The sequence below is a fragment of the Pan paniscus genome, chromosome X (genome assembly GCF_029289425.2).
Source record: "Pan paniscus chromosome X, NHGRI_mPanPan1-v2.0_pri, whole genome shotgun sequence".
NCBI lineage: Eukaryota > Metazoa > Chordata > Mammalia > Primates > Hominidae > Pan > Pan paniscus.
The window spans coordinates 107,033,378-107,056,549 of record NC_073272.2 but is presented as its reverse complement, the minus strand read 5'-3'; the positions used below and the strand labels follow the sequence as shown (position 1 = coordinate 107,056,549).

Sequence of the window (23,172 nt, the reverse complement as noted above, 5' to 3'; positions counted from 1 at the left end):
GGGCTGGTGTAGGAAACTGATCTCAACTTCGGACCTTGGTCCTAAAAGTCTACAATATCGGGAACGGATAATCCCTTCACTGTAACCTGAGCTGAGGTCTCCTCAGTTGTGCCCTTCCCTTCTTAGCGGCCATGAGACAAAATGTGCACACCAAGTCCTAGAACTTTGCTGGGGCAGTGGCAGCTCAGTGAACTCAGGTAGAGCTGTGAGGCTCACTCTGCCCCACTCCACCCACCAAGAGCACCTAACAGTTCAAAAAGCTAAGTAACAGGGCCCAAGATTTAAACCATGTACCTAGGGAGATGATGCCTAGTTCAAGTTCTCATGTTTCTGGCCAGAAGAGATGGGGAAGGAAGAGCAGAACTTTCTGTAGGTCTCTGCCCCTAAGCTGATTATTTCTACCCCAAGAGGGAGAAGTACCGCAAAAACAGAGACATCACAGTGGTCCATCTGGCTCCCGCATGGACACAGAGGCCCTGTGCTAGAGGCAACATGAGCCCCCATCATTCTGCAGGCCCAAGGCGGATCTCAGAAGTCAGGAAGGTGGTGGGGGGTGGGGTGTTCTAAAGCCACACCTAGCCCATAGAGAATGCAAGAAAACAGATTTGCCTTTGGAAAAGCAACATGGAATGTTGGAATGTGTTCAGTGAGGCTGCACTGAAGCACATATCCCTCTTGTGCTTGGTGCCACTATCCCCAGAGCAAGGGGAATACTTGGGGCCAGCATTGGCTAGGGTGCTGATGGGATGACAAAAAACTGTTTGTTAGGTAGGGTGGGACTACAGAGCCACCTCCAGTGCCTTCTGAAAGTGGATTCCCTCCAAATAATCTTCACTGTCACATTTGGTCTTTGGCTGGACTCCAGGTTCTTCACTTTATCTTCCCTTTTCATTTTCTCCCTCTCTAGCCTGTTCAGTAGGAGGTATAGTTTACTTGGATGTGATTAGAGAGAGGAAGAGCAGAAGTGACAGTGATAATGCTAATGCTGGCTTTTTCATCATTCGGCCATCTGTAGGTTTGCTAGTATGGCCGCCTCTTCAGAGCTGTTCACCTGGAGACTTGAAGCAACTCAGCCCCCTGGTTTCTTACTATCCTAAGTCAGCTCCTTTGCTTTTCTATGTGGAATCTCCTTCATATGCCTTGGGGCCACCTATCCTTTCCCAAATCTGTGTTTGGTGCATTGCCATTTAGTTCCTATGGACAATGTCATGAGATGTAAACTTAGGCATGTCATGATGATCGTGATGAAGAGACAAGAGGTGAGAAGATGTGTATGGGTGGGGGGTGTCCACAGCCTTCTAGGTCTGGGCCATCCATCAGGAGTATGTGTCTGCTCTCAGACACCTCGATCGAGATCTGATCTGACTACTGTTTGTTTGTTTGTTTGTTTTTGAGAGGGAGTTTTGCTCTGTCGCCCAGGCTGAAGTAAAATGGCGGGATCTCGGCTCACTGCAACCTCTGCCTCCAGGGTTCAAGCGATTCTCCTGTCTCAGCCTCCCGAGTAGCTGGGATTACAGGGACCTACCACCACACTTGGCTTTTTTTTTCTTTTTTTTTTTGAGACAGTCTCACTCTGTCACCCAGGCTGGAGTGCAGTGGCGTGATCTCAGCTCACTACAACCTCCGCCTTCTAGATTCAAGCGATTCTCCTGCCTCAGCCTCCCAAACAGCTGGGACTATAGGTCCACACCACCATGTCCAGCTAATTTTTGTATTTTTAGTAGAGATGGGGTTTCACCATGTTGGCCAGACTGGTCTCAAACTCCTGACCTCAGGTGATCCGCCCACCTCAGCCTCCCAAAGTGCTGGGATTACTGGTGTGAGCCACCATGCCTGGCCTATTTTTTGTATTTTTTGTATTTTTTTTTTTTTTTTAGTAGAGACAGGGTTTCACCTTGTTAGCCAGGCTGGTCTCAGACTCCTGACCTCAAGTGATCCGCCTGCCTCGGCCTCCCAAAGTGTGATATGACTACTCAGAAAACCACAGCCTTGAAGAAAGAAATAGTCAAGCAGCAAGGGCAAGTGGGTTGAGAGTATTCAGCATGTGAGGAGAGCAAACTACTGGATGTCAGTCTCAGCTTCACTCATTATTTCCGGGTGCTGGGGTTGGGGAGCACTTACTGCATCTACATGAGCCTTAGATCTAATGTGTGAAGTACCTGTTCTTTGAGCCACCTCCTTTTCATCAGACCTTTATATTCATTTTCATCTTCACTTCAACTGAGCCAGAACACCTGTAAATTTCCTCTAGATCTCTGCACCGCTAAGTTTGCCTTAGATCCAATGCAACCATTTAATTGGCTCTATTTATCATGTTTGCTATTTTAATAATACATTCATTGGCTGACTCAATCACAATGTTGTCACAGGTATCCTTTGTGAAACAAGTACATGTGAAGGCCAGCTGTCTTTCCCACTGGGCTGTGCCAGCTAGGATATAGTGGTACAGTGTTGGCTCCTGGCAAATCAGGCACTGTTGGCACCGGGTGAGCACTAAGGCAGAGAAGCTCTTCCCTCCATGTCTTCAGGGTCCAAAGGGCCTCTGGCACAGCAAAAACCAACCGAGGTTGAGCCCTACCTGCCTTGATCATTGGAGGTGGAAGTGGCTGGCTGGCAGGCCTGGAGAAGACCATCTTCCTGGAATCCAGCAAGAGGCGGCAGTACCCCGCGATCAGGCAGGCAAAGTTGGTGGCTTCAGGCCACTCCATCAACAGCACCAGAGGCTGCAGAAGAGAAGGGAAGAAACATGAAGACATGGGAAGGAGGGAGGCAGATGCATTTTCAGAGGCATGGTAGCTAGCAAAAGATGACTTGCATAGTTAAAGGAACCATACTGTCTGAACCAAAAATTGAGGCACATGGCTTGACAAATAGTTTATTCTGATTTGAGAATTTCTTTGTAATAACCTCTTACCCAGGTATCAAAATTAAATCAACCTTTAATTATACATTTAATGAACCACCTTTGCTGAAAAGGACTAAAATTATATAACCTCATGTGACTGCTGTGTAGCTGTATTTGTGTTTGCCAGGGCTCAGCAGATACACAGGCCAGCCGGGAGAGCGGGGGTAAAGCTGGGAATTTAGATTAGACTTCAGAACGGCCTAGAACACCCTCGATTCTAAGTCCCTTGGGTGCAAGAGCTATGTCTTGCTCATCTTCACATGCCCCTGTAACACCCAGAACACCTCCCTGGACGTGAAGGAATCTCTGTGGAATCGAGTTGTAACTCTGCCTTTTGGGCCAAAGTCTTTCTGGCCTGCAGCTCTGCTCAGAGCATCATGCTCGGCCCGGCGCGGTGGCTCATGCCTGTAATCCCAGCACTTTGGGAGGCCGAGGCAGGAGGATCATCTGAGGTCAGGGGTTCGAGACCAGCCTGGCCAACATGGTGAAACCCCGTCTCTACTAAAAATACAAAAATTAGCCTGGCGTGGTGGCAGGCGCCAGTAATCCCAGCTACTCCAGAGGCTGAGGCAGGAGAACTGCTTGAATCAGGGAGGTGGAGGTTGCAGTGAGCCAAGATGGCGCCATTGCACTCCAACCTGGGTGACAGAGTGAGACTTCGTCTAAAAAAAAAAAAAAAAGAGTCATGCTCTATCCCCTTTCCTTTATTTCCCTGTGTCCTTGAGATATTGTTAATTGGTGCTTATTAAAAGAGCTCCTTAGTCAAATATGTTTGTGACATTGGGTTAAATAACACTATGCAGATAGTTTTACTATGAGAATTCATAAGACCCTTTAATATATAGTTGTGCACTGGGAAACCTCAAAAGAAAGGCTTTAATATTCTAAGTTTTCTGAATTTATTAGACCACAAAGATCTATTTTTATAGAAAATCTCATGGTAACAAGGTTGTTGTTGTTGTTAACCCACCTTGGGAAATACTAGCATACATTGTTGACTTCTGTTCCTAACTCTAAATCAGTCAGATTAGTCCTGGGGTTAACTGGTTAACTGCTTCAGAGACCAGGCAATGCTATTCAAGAAAATCAGCACTATTTCAAGAAAACCTCCTAGTATCTGTATTGTAATTTTAACTGTGGCTTGACCAAGTTTGAGTCAGACTGAAGTCAGCCTTGGGAACATTCTCCTTGGAATAGGGCAGTGGTTTCCAGATAAAGATCACTGAAGACTGGCTAAAGAGGGAGCCATGGGGCTGTGGGTCACCCAGACCAGGCATTAAGAAATAGGAGAATTAGGCAGAGGAAATGAGGCCCTTCTCTGACCAATGAGGAGGCTACTGCAACAGTCTAGGAGAGAGGTGGTTAGGGCCTCCACTAGGGTGGTGGCTGGTCCAGTGAAAAGGAAGGGACATTATGAAGACCTGACAGAACTTGATCACTAACTAGATTAGCCTTCCTTGGCTGAATCACCATTACCTTGGGCTCAATTCTGATTCCAAACCAGCTCAGCTGTTAGCTAAAGTTGCAGTGGTTTTCTTTTTCCCAGGATTCCAACACAGAGCCTGAGTTGAATATTTTGTAGTTCATATAGGCCAGGGGTCAACACACATTTTCTATAAAGGGCTAGTGAGTAAATATTTTAGGCACTGTGGGCCATACGGGCTCTGTCACAACAACTCTGCCATTGTACATAGTGTGGAAATAGCCACAGATAATCTGTAAACTAAACAAATAGGCATGACTGTGTTCTAACAGAACTTTATTTACAGAAACAGGCAGTGAGTCAGATTTGGCTCATGGGCCATAGTTAGCCACCTGATCTAGAAGTGAAACTTCTTTTTTGCCTTTTTTTTTTTTCAATAGAGACAGGGTCTCACTATGTTGCCCAGGTTGGTCTTGAACTCCTGGGCACAAGTGATCCTCCTTGGCCTCCCAAAGTGCTGGGATTTACAGGCATGAGCCACAGCACTCGCTGAAGTGAAACTTCTTTTCAGCTAGAAACAACTGTATTCATTCATCACACATCTCAAGTTATTACATTTGCTAACAGCAATCACCTTCTTTGGAAATTCTTCTCTTGGCTTCTGTTTCTGTGAGCTGTGTTCCGGTTCTGTAATCTGACCATCTTCATCTCTCTCTTTGGTTGGTTCTTCATGTGCAACCTCCTCGCCCTAGCTATATCCTAGGCTCAGTCTACAGCCCTCAATTCTTCTCCATCAGGGTGTCTGCTTTAACCTCTATGCTGGAGATTCAAAAATCAACATGCCCAGTCTACTCCTTTGAATTCTTTTCCTATTGCAGAAATCATATGGTGCTATGTCTATACCACACAGTCTTGTGTTGGATCAAATACTAACTTGAATTCTTTCATAGTTGTTGTACATTCAATTACAATGCATGCCACAATAAGGCATTTGGACTCTGCCCCAACTTTAAGGCAACAAGTTAGTGATGCTCCTATGGAGTTCATGCAATACCACTGGGAGGAAAAAGGAACAGTTTGTACCTTGAGGAGCAATGGCTTTTCTTTCCAGTGAGAAAGGGGCCAGAGACAGGTATTACTTTTTAGTCATTATTAGGAAGGGGTAGAAGGGACTTTCGTACCTCCAGTTAATGAATGTTTCTCAGTCACAACAGAATGGCCAAACTTGCATACAACAAAATAAAGACAAAAAAGTATGGAAAGGAAATGAACTTGGGGGGCAGGGAGTCAGATACCCCTTCTTGCTGTCTTGCTGCCACTGTAGCCCTGCCACTGATGGCAGAAGGATATACAGATACAGAGGTTTGAGTGTAAATGGCGGCTACCACGAGGGCCCAAGACTCACTAGGCTTGCCTCAGGTGTTTTCACATCGCGGCCATCCCTACTGCCACTGCTTCATTTCAGGACCTTATAATCTTCCTGCCAGATCAAGGTACGTGTGAGTGGGTGGCCTGTGTGCTGAGATACTGAGCCTCTCGGCTTCTCAGTCCTATTGCCTTTGGCCACAAGCTGCCTCATCTGGTATATATGTATGCCTCATTTGTTTGTATGTTTTGTCATATAAATTGTGACATTTCTCATGATATGGAAAAGGTTGGGATACACTAACCCAAGAACCTCCAATAACCTCTTGACTGGCCTTTCTCCCTCTAGTTTCTACCCACTTGAATCCACTTCACCTCCATATTGTTGCCTGAAGATTCTTTTCTACTTTATTATTATTATTATTATTATTATTAGTAGTAGTAGTAGTAGTAGTGGAGATGTGGTCTTACTATGTTTTCCAGGCTGGTCTCAAACTCCTGGCCTGAAGGGATCCTCCCACCTCAGCCTCCCAGAGTGCTGAGATTACAGGCATGAGACACCCTGAATGACCCTGAAGGCTTTTTTTTTTTTTTTTTTTTGAGACAGAGTCTCACTCTGATGCCCACGCTAGAGTGCAATGGCAGAATCTCGGCTCACTGCAGCCTCTGCCTCCTGGGTTCAAGCGATTCTCCTGTCTCAGCCTACCAAGTAGCTGGGATTACAGGTGTGTGCCACCACATCTGACTAATTTTTGTATTTTTAGTAGAGATGGTGTTTCACCATGTTGGTCAGGCTAGTCTCGAACTCCTGACTTTCAGTGATCCACCCGTCTCAGGCTCCCAAAGTCTGAAGGCTCTTTCTAAAGCTCAAGTCTCATTGTTATTTAAAATCTTCAATAGCTCATCACCTGTAGAAAATCCAACTGCCTTACAATGGCATACAAAGCCCTTCAGGACCTGGACCCAACCTCCATCTCCAACCATATCTCCCATTAACTCCACTGGTGCTCCCCTCCCATCACTGTCCCTCACCTTATACTCCAGCAATTACAAATACAGTTCCTCATGTTCCTTCACATCTTCATACCTTAACCTATGCTGTTCCCTCTGGCTGAAATGCTCCTGTGCCCTGCTTTGTCCACCCAACAAGCTGCCATAAACTGGCTAGATGCCTCCTGGAGAACATGACCAAGTGAAAGATGCATCCATTCATTCCAGGACTAGGCCAACCTAGTTCCTGCCCTCATGGAGCTTACAATCGAGCAGGAAATAAGACATAACCCAAATCAAATAACCATGCAAATAAATATGATTGCGAGGTGTGATAAGTACTTTGAGGAAAACGTATAGAGAGCTACCCAAACGTAGAATGTCCTGGAGTGGTACGTGGGTGGGTAAGTGTGAATGTGTGCGTGTGTGACTAATTTGGTTTCAGACGCTGGAGACAGCTTTGAGAAAATAGCATTGGCTGACAAATATAATGTGAGACCATTTGACCAAAGTAGAGGCTGAATGGCTGGCTGACTAATGAGCTGGCCGGCTGCAGGGCAGTCTGACTCACTCATGCCCTGGTTGACAAGCCAGCTCAGGACAGACAGAATGCCTAACAGCCTCACATTCTGACCGCTGAGCTGCCGGGCTGGCTGGTTGGCTGGCTAATGGACAGAATTACTGACTGGAGGCTGGGAGAATGGCTGATTGACTTCATTGTCTGACCACTTCAGTTTCCCCTCTTACCCCCAATATAGCCCAGTGCCAGTAATAAAACAGCACGAAAGCAAAATCCCGTGCACAGAGAGGGCCAAGCACAACCCCAGCTGGCTCAGCACAGCACAGCTCATCAGGAGCCTCTCCTTGTCATCCCCAGACAGCCAACTTGGCCCCAGCATGGGCCAAATGCAGCTCGCAGTAAAAGGAACACAAATGCACTTTTTGCCAAGAGAAAAATGAAATTTTTGCCAACAGGTAAAAATGAAATCAAAAGCAGGCAAACAAAAAGGTTGGACAGGTTCCTTAGAAACCTTCAAAAACAATTTTTTATTTTAGATAGGATTTTAATGATCATGACGTGTAATGTAACGCTTGTCCCTACAGAGATCACTAGAGAAATAAAGCTCAAACATGAGAATAGGACACATACTGGGCCACAAGATATCCCTTGGGACATTCCTTTGATGATTTCTTTTTCCACCTTATGTGCTTCTGTGGTAATGGGGTATGGTAATGGCCCAGGTATGCCTCAGTCCCAGGCTGCCATCTCTTGAAGAAAGATATTTGAATACTACCTCATGTTTGCTCCACTAAGAGCAAGTAAGCTGAGTGAAAACTAATTAATATGCCCAGGCCATCTTCAAATGTAGCATGAGGAAAGGAGAATGGAGTTGGAGGCATGAGCCAGCCAGAAGAAGGTACAGCAGGGATTAATTTGACATGCTTCAGCTACATCTCCTTCCCAGGGTGCCCTGGGAGCTAACAGGCACTTAGCACTCTGAAATGCCAACTAGGAAAAGGATTTTCCCTGGGGTAGCCTTCGCTCACTCTAGCATCCCTGAAAACAGGAAAAGGATGGAATCAAGGGGCCTGGAGGGGAAGGGTAAAAGATGATGGTCTAGAGACCCAAGGGATCAGTATATTTGGTTCTTGCCTCCACAGCACTGGGAAAGGCTAATTGGGCACAGCCAGCCAATTTGGGGGCAAGGCAGAATATCACTTAAGGTAGTGGTTCTCAGGCCAGATACAAATTAGAATCACCTGGAAGTGGTAAAGACCTGTATACCCCTGGGCCCCAACCCCCCAGAATTCTTATTTTAAATGGTCTGGGAGGAAGAGTCTGGGCATCCAGTGGTTTTTAAATCTCTACATATGATTCTAATGTGCAGTCAGGGCTGAGAACTACTTTAAATGAACCATCTTAATTTCACCAGACCCTTACAGAATATTACCAGACCAGAGTGGCCTGTCTAGGGGGAAATGGGCCAAGTCTGGTTTCTAACTTCCATGTCCCCTGTTAAGGATGTTCAGACAGTCCTTCTTCAGTGTAACCTATGCAGTTGTGTGCTGGTAAACATTTCACAAGCAGTTCTTTCTTTCCTTTCTTTCCTTTCCTTCCTGCCTCCCTCCCCCGCTCCCCGCTCCCCCCTCCCTCCCTCCTTCCCTTCCTTCCCTTCCTTCCTTTCCTTTCCTTCCCTCCCTTCCTTCCTTCCTTCCTCGCTCTCTTTTTCTCTCTCTTTCTCTTTCTTTCTTTCTCTCTTTCCTTCCTTTCTTTTCTTTTCTCTTTCTTTCTTTCTTTCATCTTTCTTTCTTTCCTTTTTTTTGACTGTCTCTTGCTCTGTCACCCAAGCTGGAGTGCAGTGGCATGATCACGGCTCACTGCAACCTCTGCCTCCTAGGCTCCAGCCATCCTCCCACCTCAACCTCCTGAATAGCTGGGATTACAGGCGCAAGCCACCATGCCCAGCTAATTTTTGTATTTTTAGTAGAGACAGAGTTTCGCCATGTTGGCCAAGATGGTCTGAAACTACTGGCCTCAAACAATCCACCCATCTCAGCCTCCCAAAATGCTAGATTACAGGCATGAGCCACTGCACCCAGCCCACAGCCAGTTCTTTCAAGTAGTAATTTGTAGCATTGGCCAATTTCCCTGGTGTACATACACCCACCATGGCTGCTTTCAAACTATTAACATGATGGCACTGAACAAAGAGATGGGGAGAGATGTGCCCAGCTGGCTCTGATGCACTGTGTGAGCCAGCTCCAGCACACCACTGGCTCGGTGGGTAGATTCTTACTGAGCCCAGGGAAGCCATTCTCTAGTAAGAAGCTTCCCAACCCTGCTCTCCCAATTCCTTCCCAGAGCCACCTCTCACTAAACACAAATATTGCTGATATAAGCACCTCTAAGAAGCTTTCCTTAATACCCCTAGCCAGAATTTTGTCCTTCCCTGTACTCCCCTAACATGCTCTTGGTAGCTCTCCTATGGCACTTCCTTCTGTGTGCCATGTATTTGTGCTTTTTTTTTTTTTTTTTTTTTGAGATGGAGTCTTGCTCTGTCACCCAGGCTGTAGTGCGGTGGCACAATCTTGGCTCACTCCAACTTCCACCTCCTGGGTTCAAGGGATTCTCCTGCCTCAGCCTCCAGAATAGCTGGGATTACAGGCGTGCGCCACGATGCGTGGCTAATTTTTGTATTTTTAGTAGAGACAGGGTTTTGCCATGTTGGCCAGGCTGGTCTTGAACTCCTGATCTCAGGTGATCTGCCCGCCTCAGCCTCCCAAAGTGCTGGGATTACAGGCATTAGCCACCGTGCACGGCTGTATATGTCCATTTCTATCCTACAAGCTAGGTAAGCTTTTTGAAGGCAAGGAGCCATGGTTCTCTCTCTCTCTCTCTCTCTCCCTCTCTCTCTCTCTCTCTTTCATTTTTGTGGAGAACAGGGTCTCACTATATTGCCCAGGCAGGTCTTGAACTCCTGGGCTCAAGTTATCCTCTCACTTGTGCCTTCCTAAGTTCTGGAACTACAGGCATGAGCCACTGCACCCAGCAAGCCATGTTTTTTTCTGTCTTTTAATTTTTTTTCTATTTTTTTGAGACGGAGTCTCACTTTGTCCCCCAGGCTGGGATGCAGTGGCATGATCTCGGCTCACTGCAACCTCTGCCTCCCAGGTTCAAGCAATTCTCCCGCCTCAGCCTCCCAAGTAGCTGGGATTACAGGTGTGTGCCACCACGCCCAGCTGATTTTTTTTTTTTTTTTTTTTGCATTTTTAGTGGAGATTTAGTGGAGACAGGATTTCACCATGTTGGCCAGGCTGGTTTCGAACTCCTGACCTCAAGTGATCTGCCTCCCTTGGCCTCCCAAAATGCTGGGATTACAGGCATGAGCGACCGTGCCCAGCCTCTTTATTTAAAAAACAAAAAATTCTGGAGGACTGTTGTGGGGTGGGGGGAGGGGGGAGGGATAGCATTAGGAGATATACCTAATGCTAAATGACGAGTTAATGGGTGCAGCACACCAACATGGCACATGTATACATATGTAACAAACCTGCACATTGTGCACATGTACCCTAAAACTTAAAGTATAATAATAAAATAAAATAAAATAAATTCTGTGTTTAGCATGCTTCCCAGCAACAGCAAGTTCATACTAAATGACTGTCAAATCTAAACCTTGATCTTTTTTTCTCCCTCAATCTTCCCTTTCTCTTTTCACTACAATATCATCCATTTTGCTTTTGCTGGGCACATAGTACCATTCTTCAGAGTACTTGGGACCCATGAAGTAGGCAGAAGGGCTAGGTATAATAAGACATGTGCATTGTCTGTGCAAGAGTGGTATGCAGGGGAGAATATGCACCCACATCTTACTGATTTTGCATATTTCACATCTCCTCTTTTTTTCTCATTACCACTGCTGTCCCTCCAGCACAGGCCCTTGTCCCTTCACTCCTGGACTAGTGCCATGATCCCCTCCTCACTGCCCTAGCTCGACATTAGCTTTGCTCTCCCCCATCTTGCACCCTGGTCCAAATCAACTTTTATTTGATCACCCCTCTGCTCAAAGACCTACTGTGGATTCTCACTGTTCTACCACATTGAATCTAAATTCCACAGACTGGCCTTTGAGGCTTTTTTTTTTTTTTTTTTTTTTGAGACGGAGTCTCGCTCTGTCGCCCAGGCTGGAGTGCAGTGGCGCGATCTCGGCTCACTGCAAGCTCCGCCTCCCGGGTTCACGCCATTCTCCTGCCTCAGCCTCCCGAGTAGCTGGGACTACAGGCGCCCGCTACCACGCCCGGCTAATTTTTTTGTATTTTTAGTAGAGACGGGGGCCTTTGAGGCTTTTAACCAACTTGTTCTGCCCACCCCCAATCTCTTCAATCTCTTTTCTCGTTATTCTCCTCTCCAGCCAAGCAACTATGCTTATCGACCTGCACATATGGCTTGCTTATTTCTGTGCTTGCTCCTTGCCTTTGAACACATCCCACTTCTCTCTGCTAATTCATGCCTATCACTTCAAGATCCAGCTTAAAACACCCTCTTGTGGGAAGCCAGATCTGATTAACTCCTTCCTGTTCTTTTGTTCCATATTCCACATCACACTTGTCTGTAACATTTACTTCATATTACTTTTTCTTTACTGATGTTTTGCTTTTGAAAAAATAACAGGTCTCATTCATTGAGTACTTACTGTGTGCCAGGCAGTATGCTAAGACATTTTATGTACATTTTTTCATTTAATACTCACAACAGGCCGGGTGCAGTGGCTCATGCCTGTAATCCCAGCACTTTGGGAGGCTGACTTGGGAGGACTGCTTGAGCCCAGGAGTTCAAGACAAGCCTGGGCAACATAGCAAGACCCCCATCTCTAAAATTAAAAATAATAATAATAATCGTGATAAAAACCTTTTGAGATAGGCATTCCATTTTGCAGTTGAGGGAATCGGGATTCAGAGAGGTTAAGACACTTTCTGAAGGTCACACAGGAAGGCTGGGATTTGAGCCTTGTCTGATTCCAGAGCTCTATACATGTTCTGATATTGTGCTTTAAAGGCAGGTCATGTGTCTTTGTGAATCTAGTCTCCCCAATGACAATGTAGCCTCTCCAGGGCAGCATTCATTCCCACAACTGTGGCTGGATCACTCCTAGAAATAAGCATAGTGCTCCTCACTCAGGCAACACCCACTGATCCCCTGTTCAGCCTGTTTCCTCCCAGAGCTCTGGTAATACAGGTCTCAAGCCTGTGCATTCTCAAAGTGGTTGCATTACACAGTCATCTAGGAAACTGAAAAAAATAAATAAATCCTGATGCCTGGGTTTCACCCATGACCAAAGAAATCATAATCTCTGAGAGTAGGACCCAGGCATCTGTTTTTTTCTTAAAGCACTTAAGGACATTCTATTGTGTAGTCAATGTTGAGAATCACTCAGAACATAGAAGACTCAGTTGGAAAGCTGTGTCTCTATTTTAAACCCCTTTTATTTCTCAGGAAGCCACATCTCCCCTGCATGCCTGTCTTCCCTGCCCCCTTCTCTGCCCGTCCATTTGGCTTTTTACCCAACAACATCTGAGGAGTGCAGCAACCATTGGTTGAGGAGGTAGCCGCAAGCCAATTAAACATCGGCTCCAAGCCAGTTCCTAAACCAATGGGAATCCTGTGAATCACAGGTGGAAAAATCAACATATTAAAGCTTTCTGGGTTTCACAAAGACAAAAATAAAGCAAATAATTTTCTCTTTTAGAAACAGCAAACACTCCACCTCTTAATCTGCTACCAATATCTCCCCCTGGGAAATCGTTTAAGAAAGGAAAGTTGCAACTCCTCTAAGAGCTTCCGCCAGCTGGCAGGCAGGCCTGCCCCCCACCCACAGTGGTCACTGGTATTCAAACAGGAGAGCTGTGGAGGGGGTGGCTGACCAAGACTGCCAGACTTTGCACAGGCGACAGCTGCTTGCCAGTCCGAAGGAGTTGATCTATGGGAATGAATCTAAGGTTCTGGAAGGGCTGGACTCTGGGAGGTGAAATAAGGACAAGGCTCTGCATGTTCCCCTTCTTCCCAGGCCCCCTCTGTTCTGTTCACATGCTCAGACACCCTCTCTTCAATGACTCAAGGTGCGTGTCCCTATGGCAGGGCCCCCCAACTGCTGTGCACATGGAATGGGTGAAGATGGGCCAAGATATTCATTCCTATAGTTTCTGGGGCAGCCAGGCAGAACCTGGGGTGGACAGAGTCTGTGGGGCTGCTACATTTACCCCAATGTTCCACATGAATATAATTTTTTTTTCTTTTTTCTTTTCTTTCTTTATTATTACTTCTTATTTATTTATTTATTTATTTTTTGAGACAGGGTTTCACTCTGTTGCCCAGGCTGGAGTGTAGTGGTGCAATCACAGCTCACTGCAGCCTTGACCTCTCTGGCCCAGGCAGTCCTCCCACCTCAGTCCCCTGAGTAGCTGGGACCACAGGTGTGTGCTACCATGCCCAGCTAAGTTTTGTATTTTTTTTGTAGAGACAGGGTTTCACCATGTTGCCCAGGCTGGTCTCAAACCCCTTGGACTCAAGTTATCTGCCCACCTTGGCCTCCCAAAGCATGAGATTACAGGCATGAGCCACCATGCCGGCCTGTGAATATAATTTTCTGTGTGCTATGATATGAGAAAAATGGGAAGCAGTGGTCTGGGGGTAGCTCCAAGTTCTCCAGTTTCCCTGCCCTGTGCTGAAGAACTGTCTCAGGCTGATCTGACTCTCCATAGCATTCCTTAGTGCTGGCTGACCTTATTATGTGGTCAAAATGGCATGTCCCAGAGGGCTGAGAAGAGACATATTAGCCCAAAGAGTCCCAGGGTTGAACCACTTCAGAATTACTGAACCTCACCTAACAGACTCCAATTCTCTTTCTCAAGTTTACTTCTTCCTCTATTCCCAAGGCCTGTTCCTAAACAGAAGGAGGCCCTCAAAGCAGGGCTTACCTTGGCATCCATGATGCTGGTCTCCACCCGGGCCACGCCCTGGTTCTCCCGGAACAGCTGGATCTTGCTGATCTTGCTGAACTCGGACAGCACAGTGGTGAGGTTGGTTTTGAGGTCAATAACATGGCTGATGCCATGACGGGGTCCCACCAGGAGCGTGGTGGCCGACTGCTTCTCATCCTGGTGCCCAAGAATGGCAGGCAACGTTCACAGAAGGAAGGGTGGAGGAGGTGGGGAGAGGAGGCAGGAGGAGGAAATAGAAAACATGCATTGGACTCTCTGGTGGGGTCTGAAAATATCTGGGGCTCAGTGCCACAGTAGGACAACCTGGAGGGGAAAATGGTCTGGGACAGAAAATGGTTCCTGGGATAGAGCCCCAGATTATGGGTCCAAATGAACACCTTAGCCTCAGCAGCAGGTTGAGTAAAGTGCACAGGCAGAAGGGCTAGCTCAAGCAAAACCGTGAAGTAGGTGAGGTTTGTTTGGGGGCCTTTGGAGCACCCTCCCCTTCCAAGCCCCAGGGACTTTCCATTTGTTGCTGCAGGCCATTTGAGGCCCCCACCCAGTGCTCTGCCTGAGAAGGCGGCATCCTGTGTCTGGTCTTTACCCTCCCCCCACCAACAGCCACTCAAACTTGCACTTCTCACCCAGGCCAAAAACTAAACTGGCACAGTAACTCTGCCTAAGATGTTGAGGGTTGATTGGGTACTTCATGGCAGCCTCCCTCGTTAAGCAGAGATTTGCCTTTTAATGGGCACTCCAGCAGGTATGGCCAATAGAAATTTTAGCAGTGGTAGGTGGGTGGAAGAAAGATTTGACAGTGTATAAAGGAGGTGGGAGGGGACAGTGGGCTTTCAGTGTTCTGCAAATCCCAGTATGTAAATGGCTACCTCTCGGCCTGAAGGACTGGATTCCCTTAAGAGGTCTTGACAGATTCCTTGGAGCAATCAAGCTTGGGTCGTCTGGAGGCCCATTCCCTGGTATTAGCATCACCCTGAGGAACCTCTTGTGCCTGTCTATAGGTACTTTGATAAGTGGCTTTCCACCAATGTGCCGCACTGGCTGACAATGTGCTCCTGGGAGCAAGACAAGCACCTGGATCCAATTAGCAAGGTGATTTGAATTTCCTTTCACCAGGGGAAACTAGCCTGGGGCATAGTCTTAGGGTGGGACCAGCTGTGCCCTGCCCCAGAGCCTTGTTCCTGCAGCAAAGGTGCTGAGCAAGCAGGGGGAGAAGTAGAAGGACTCAGGAAACCTAGGGTAGGGGACTGTGGGAGTATGTGGAACAAAAATGAAATAGAGCAGGGGTTGCCTAACCATGGCCCATGGGCCAAATACCACCCACCACCTATTTTTTATGGCCCAGGAGCTAAGAATGGTTTTTAGATTTTTTAATGGTAGGGAAAAAAATCAGAAGAGGCATGTTTTGTGACATGTGAAAAGTACATGAAATTCAAATTTTCGTATCCATAAATAATTATTGGTAAATAGCCACACCCATTTGTTTATGCATTGTCTGTGGCTGCTTTCATAATCTGACAGCAGGGCTGAGTAGTTGCCACAGTTGCCAGTATGGCCCGCCTGCAAAACCTAAAATATTTACTATCTGGCCCTTTATGGAAAAAGTATGCTGTGCCCCCAAATCGAGGAAGAGGGAAAAAAAAGTTCATGGAGGGATACTCAAAACAAATATCTCCTCCCACTTTATCATTTTAGCAGAGGCAGGGCCAGGGAGGTAAGAGGTAGAAGGAGGAGGAAGAGGAACGAAGGCCTTTAGAAATATTTGCCCCTCCTGCCCCCACACCCAAGGATAAGAGCCAACAAGGGGCTCCCTCCCCACATCCCCCAATCCTGCGCCACTGACCAGGCCTACAGTGTTGAACAAAACGCCCGTGAAGGTAGGAAGTTCATTCAGAATTCGTAGATACTGGAGCTTTGCCTGAATTGCAGAGCCCTGTGGAAAAACCCATCCAGAAATATGAGAAGCCTGAGGGGCACAGGAAAAGCAAACCCATGTTCTCAACGAGGAGTCTCAACATCCTAGGACAGGCACCAGTCAGCAAGTGACACTGTGGAGATGTGAAGATACCCTTCTTAAAACAGCAGCAAGGTTCTAGTTTGGACAGCTCTTCCCTCTAGTATCTCATCTCCCTTTCTAAAATCTTGTCCTACCTCCTGATCTTCATTCCTAAAGTATCCAGCTTACTCATTTTGTTTTTGGTTTAATTCCAACTAACTGATGCCCCACCTAATCCATACCTCTCTCCTGAGATGTTTCAGACCCCTAGAGTCATGTAGATGCTGGTCATTCCCCAGCTGGGGGTCCCACTCAATACCTTTCATACTAAGCATTCCTAAGTCCCAAGCCTGCACTTCAGGCATTCCTGGTCTATATCAGCATCCCCCTGGGCAATCAAGCCAGAAACCTGTGAGTCACACTGGACTCCTCCTTAATCGCCTCATGTGAGAGCCAGCAGTTACCAGATCATCTGGATACTTACCCCCTAGCTCCTTTTCCAATCTATCCATCCCTCTTCTCTAGCCAGTCATTGCCTTGACATTCCCACCTGTGTCAGGGTGACAGCCAGGTTACCTTCAGGACTGACACTTGTTTCCCTCTTTCCCTCAAGTGCCTCCACACTGTTAGAGGGAGCATCCTAAAACATAAGTTTAATCACATCAGCTCCCTGCTTTAAACCCTTCAATGGCTCCCAGCTGCCTAGAGGATGAAGTACAACCTCTTTCCTTGGCACACAAGGCCCTCCATGAACTGGCTCCTGCCAACCTCTCTGGCCTCTTCTCTTGCCCCTACCTTCACCCCTTGCACACAGCTTGCATTTTCTGTACTTGCTTAGGCTGAATGATTTGCATTTCTGTCCTTGCACCATGGTTTCTCATATCTCTGGGCCTTTGTACAGATGGATCTCTCTGCCTGGGAAACACTTCCTCCCATGACCCATGCCCACAGATTAATCTAGACAAACTCTTATCTGTCTTTCAAGACCCAGCTCTGGCCTTTTCCACCTCCCTCAGGCTGGGCTTAGTGTTCTTCCTCTGTGCTTCCAGAGCACCTGTGCCTAATGCACTGTGTTGGGACTGACTAATGTGTTTCCCCATTAGACTGTGCCTGACTCAGGGGCCAAGACCAGGCCCTCTTCATCTTCATATTTCCAACCCAAGCACTGGGGTGCCTCGAAAAAAATGTTACCTGAGGAGATGGTGGTGAGCACTGATGCTCTCAGTTGAGAAGAAAACAATCTGATTAAATATTCACAGCAAGGTGGGAATGGCTTAACTCTCCGGGGAAATTTGCATCTTAAAAGAGAAGCTAGTTGGTAATGCAAGAAATCTGGAATGGGAGGAATGTATGGGGCGATTGCGTCCCATATGTACATCTGCATGCTGATTCTAGTGCGTCTCACCACTCTCCTGCTTCTAGGGCAGGAAGCACAGGCAGATTGAATCTTACAAAGCTAAGAAGCTGCTGCGGGGCTTGGGAAAGCAGACAGTGGGAGTCCCTCAGAGCACTAGAAAGTGGAGGCAGTAACCTGATCCCTCACCATTCCACCCAGTGACCCATTCTCCAGGTCAGGTCTTGTGCCCCCAACTCTCCCACTTTCCCCTGGGCTGGGGTTTTGTCTCCCAGAATTCCACACCCTAGGACTGATGAATTAGAGGTACAGAGGTACATTTCCTTTTTCTACATTTTTTTAAAATTATTTTTTTAAAAGTAAAGACGCTGTCTCACTATGTTGCCCAGACTGATCTCAAACTCCTGGGCTCAAGTGATCTTCCTGCTTTGGCCTCCCAAAGCGCTGGGATTACAGGCATGAGCCACCACACCAGCCTAGTCATTTCCATGGAAAACATGTGCCTCCCTAGGGTCCAGTGCTTTCCACATGATACATGCTCAGTCAGCACTGACTAATTGGTGAAAAGGACCTGAGAATTATCTCCTGCATCTTGGCCCCTTTGCTTTGAGGACCCTGAGCTCTCTCAGTGATGTGTCACTCAGCTGTCTCTTTGGGATGCTCAGGCTTGGGGAAGACTCCTCTCCACAACTGCCCCACACCTGGCCAAGCCGTATGTGCACCTGAGTCAAAAGCAGTGGTGAGGATCCCTAGAGGACCAGACTCTGCTGGGAAACCACCCAGGATCTCCCTGTGGCCAGTAGTGCCTGGAGCACCATGCCCAGTGGCCTACTCTGGATACCTTGGTGCCGCAGGAAGGATGTGTTTGGTGAGCCTTCAGTTGCTGAGAGAGAGATTTCCGGAGGTTCTTCTCTTTGATGCCCTGCAGGAGGGAGGGGGGAAGAAAGGGTTCCAGGCCCCACTCCTTCCTAAAAGCAGAAGAAAAGTAAGAGATTAGTGAGAGAGGCAAAGTGGGACAGAGAGAAGATGGTAAGACAGAAATTGACTGAATCTGAGAGGTAGAGATGGAGGAATAGAGACTGGGAGAAAGAAAAAGGGACAGGGATAGGAAAATAACATTAGCCACAGCTCCCTAGTAGAAGCTGTAGCTCTAGGGCTTCATAGTCTAGATATGAGGGACTCCAATTCTCACTCCCATCCCATGCCCTACATTTCTGAAAAGCATAGCATAGCTCAACCAGTGTACCTTTTCCCTACGCAACTATTCGCCCCCCATCCCAAAGGGCCGCAGCACAACTCACTCCACATTCTTGAGCGAGATCTTCTGACTAGGTCGAGTGGCTGAGACAGTGATATAGATGTGGAGCGCAGCAAGGCCCAAAAGCATCTCTGGCTTGGGATCCATTCCAAAGCGTTCTCGAATAACATCATTCCGACTCTGTGAGAGAGGGCAGTCCAAACCTATCAGCTGAAGGAGACATTCCTTCCCCACCCCCTGATCTACTCCCTTACATCCCAGACAATACTCATAGTGTCAGTAAGGCATGCTAGATCAAGGGACAGAGGAAGGAGCTCCCCTTGGAGAAGAGACAACAGAGGAGGCTCAGGTCTCAGAGACACTGTTCACTTTATTCAGCAGACACTAGATAGCCTTCTCAGTGACAGGGGCACACAATGGCAAGGTACAAGCAGACAGTCCAGTTCACTGCAAAAGTGAGACATGGCACCACTCCCTTTCTTTCCTCCTTTTATAAGAGACTTTCCTACTTTTTTTCATGGGGGTTATACTCACCCCCAAGCCATACAAGGCTCCTTTACTAGCTCAGATGGAAACAAGGGGAGAAAGATACTGGGAGGGACTCTCCACAGGGCCCTGGCCCAGAAGCCCAGGGTGAGAGCTGAATTGCAGGGATGGGGGAGGCATTCTTCTTCTTGGTGTCTGAAGGACAAAAATGTTGATGAGTCAATCTTCCCTATGCTATCCTAGAGGAGGTCTCCAGGAACTACTGGCCAAGGGTATGACAACCCCCAAACCCTGAGGGTCACAGCCCCAGCTATCAATGAGTCAGCCTTGGTTAGACCAGTTTCCCATTTTGTTAAAGTGGAACCAGTATGGACTAAGGGACTAGGAAGCCACAGTGATATCACTATAATATAGGAGAGAGTGGAAAAGGAATACATCATCAATGATCATCTATGTAGAAAATTCAGTGGATTCTATTACAAAAAACTACTACAACTACAGTTTTCCCTTGGTATCCATGGAGGATTTCTTCCAGGACCCCCATGGATACTGAAATTTGTGGATGCTTAAGTCCTTTATATAAAATGCTGTGGTATTTGCATGTAACCTATGCAAATCCTCCTGTATACCTCTATCACCTCTAGATTACTTATAATGCCTAATACAATTAAAATGCTATATAAGGCCAGGTGCAATGGTTCATGCCTGTAATCACAGCACTTTGGGAGGCGGAGACTGGTGGATTACCTGAGATCAGGAGTTCGAGACCAGCCTGGACAACATGGTGAAACCCCATCTCTACTAAAAATACAAAAATTAGCTGGGCATGGTGGCGGGCGCCTGTAATCCCAGCTACTTGAGAGGCTGAGGCAGGAGAATCACTTGAACTCAGGAGGTGGAGGTTCCAATGAGCCGAAAGCGAAACTCCATCTCAAAAAAAAAAAAAAAAAACAGTGCTATAGTGCTATGTAGGCCAGATGCTGTGGCTCATGCCTAAAGTCTCAGCACTTTGGGAGGTTGAGGCAGGTGAATCACTTGAGGTCAGGAGTTTGAGACCAGCCTGGCCAACATGGTGAAACCCTGTCTCTATTAAGAAATACAAAAATTAGCTGGGCGTGGTGGTGCATGTCTATAGTCCCAGCTACTTGGGAAGCTGAGGCAGGAGAATTGTTTGAACCTGGGAGGTGGAGGTTGCAGTGAGCCGAGATCATGGCACTGCACTCTAGCCTGGGTGACAGAGCGAGACTCTGTCTCAAACTAAACTAAAATAAAAATGCTATGCAAATAGTTATTATATTATATTTTTAAATTTTGTATTTTTTATTATTGTACTGTTATTTTTTATTGTTTTTGAATATTTTCAAAATCCACAAATATGGAACCTGTAGATATGAAGGGCCAAATGTAGTGAGTTTACCAAGGTTTCAGGATATAAGATCAATACACAAAAATCAATTGTATTTCTATTCTTTTAAAAATAAATCTTTTTGTATAGAGATGGGGGTCTCACTATGTTGCCCAGGCTGGTCTTGAACTCCTGAGCTCAAGTAATCTTCCTGCTTCAGCCTCCCAAAGTGCTGCAATTACAGGCGTGAGCCAACATGCCCAACCCCAACTCTATTTGTATATGCTAGCAAGAAATAATTGAAAATTGGAATTAAAATCAAAATCATTTACAATAGCATCAAAAAATATGAAATAATTAGGGACAAATCTGACAAAACATATGAAAGACCTATATACTGAAAACTACAAAATACTGCTGAGAAAAATTATAGAAGCTTTAATTAAATGTAGAAATACTGTGTTCAGGGATTGGAAGGCTCAATATTGTTAGGATGTCAATTGTCCCCAAATTGATCTATAGTTTCAACACAATCCCAATTCAAATCACAGCAGGTTTTGGTAGAAATTATCATGGTGATTCTAAAATTCACATGAAAATGCAAAGGACCTATAATAGCCAAACCAACTTTGAAAAAGAACAAAGTTGGAGAACAAATACTTCCTGATTTCAAGAATTATTATAAAGCTCCAGTAATCAAGAGTGTGATGTCGACATAAGGACAGACAAGTAGACCAACAGATCAGAATAGAGAGTACAGGAATAGATCTATATATATATATATAATATATATATATAATATATATATATTATATATATATAATATATATATTATATATATATTATATATATATATAAAATATATATATATTATATATATATATAATATATATATTATATATATATATAACAGATTTTTAACAAAAGTACAAAGGCAATTCAGTGGAGGAAGGATACTCTTTTCAACAAAAGGTGCTATAACAATTGGATATCCATATGCAAAAACACACACACACACACACACACACACACACACGAAACTTTGATGGATACCTTGCACCACATACAAAAGTTAATTCAAATGGATCATAGGCCTAAATATAAAACTGTAAATGATAAAACATCTAGAAAAAAATAGGGGAAAATTCTTGTAACCTTGGGTTAGACAAAGATTTTTTTTAGATATGACACCAAAAGCACTGTCCATAAAAGAACAAATTAGCAAACTGGACTTCATCAAAATTCACACATTTGCTCTGTGAAAGACGTTGTTTAGAGACTGAAAAGGAAAGCTACACACTGGAAGAAAATATTTGCAAATAATATATCTAACAAACAGCTTGTATCCAGAGTATATAAAGAACTCTCAAAACTCAATAAGAAAACAACCCAATAAAAAAGCAGGCAAAGATCTAAATGGACACTTCCCCCGAGAAGATGCGTAGCATCAAATAAACACATGAAAAGATGCTCAACATCATTAGTCATTAGGAAAATGCAAATGAAAATCACAATGAGATGCCACTACGCACTATCAGAATGACTAAAGTAAAAAAAGAATACTGAAAATACCAAGTGCTGATAAGGATATAAGAAAATGAAACTCTCATACATGGCTGGTGGGAATGAAAGATGGTACAACTACATTTGAAAACAGTAAAGTTGCTTTACAAAATTAAAGAAAGAGATCTAGCATATGCTCAGACCATTCCACTTCTAAGTGTTTACCCCAAAGAAAAGAAGGCATATGTCCATACGAAGACTGGTACATGAAAGTTCATAGAAGCTTTATTGTAATAACTAAAACCTGGAAACAACCCAAATGTTCATCAACAGGTGAATTAATAAACACATTCTGGAATATCCACACCATGAAATACTACTTGACAATAAAAATGAATGAAATAATTGATACATGCAACAACATAGATGGATCTCAAAATCGGTATGCCGAGCCAAATAAGTCAGATCAAAATAAGTATACATACCATATGATCTCATTTCTATATAACTCTAAAAAGTGCAAACTAATCTATAGTGACAGAAAGCAGGTCAGTGGTAGCCTAGGGCTGGGAGGGATGAATTACAAAGTGGCCTGAATAAACTTTTAGGTGTGTTGGATATGTTCAATATTTTGATTGTGGTGATGGTTTCATGGGCATAAACATAGGTCAAAACGTATGGTATTGTGTACTGTAAACATGTACGGTTTATCTTTTGTCAGTTAGACCTCAATAAAGCTGTTACATGTGAAAAAGAAAGAATACAGCTGAAGTCCATATCATCATGAAGCAGAAGGATAGGATGGACATGATCTTGTCACTAAATTCTAAAATATTCAAACCAAGGTAATCCTTGGAAGCTTGAATTAAGAAAGTCAGGGCAAAAAAAAAAAAAATGAGAACTAAACTTACAAAATTCACAGAGCAACCACAACTCATTGCCTCCTAGAAGGTTGGTAAATGAACCTGAGGCTGTTTGGGAAACGTTCCTAACATTTTAGGTTGTCAGAACAGTCAAAAAGGACAACGACAATGTCTCATAGCACCTCCC

At 45.4% G+C, this 23,172-nt stretch overlaps 1 protein-coding gene across 3 annotated transcripts in view; it reads right to left on the bottom strand.

Annotated features, from left to right (window-relative positions):
• FRMPD3 (FERM and PDZ domain containing 3) overlaps window positions 1–23,172 on the bottom strand; it is a 154,519-nt gene that overhangs the window by 25,299 nt on the left and 106,048 nt on the right. For all 3 annotated transcript variants that reach the window (XM_034949547.2, XM_055106246.1, XM_034949546.3), the window contains 5 exons: window positions 18,832–18,968; window positions 18,372–18,498; window positions 16,024–16,113; window positions 14,160–14,339; window positions 2,579–2,723 (listed from right to left, as the gene is read on the bottom strand). In XM_034949547.2, coding sequence (XP_034805438.2) covers window positions 2,579–2,723; window positions 14,160–14,339; window positions 16,024–16,113; window positions 18,372–18,498; window positions 18,832–18,968 — 679 coding nt within the window. The remainder of the gene's footprint in view (window positions 1–2,578; window positions 2,724–14,159; window positions 14,340–16,023; window positions 16,114–18,371; window positions 18,499–18,831; window positions 18,969–23,172) is intronic.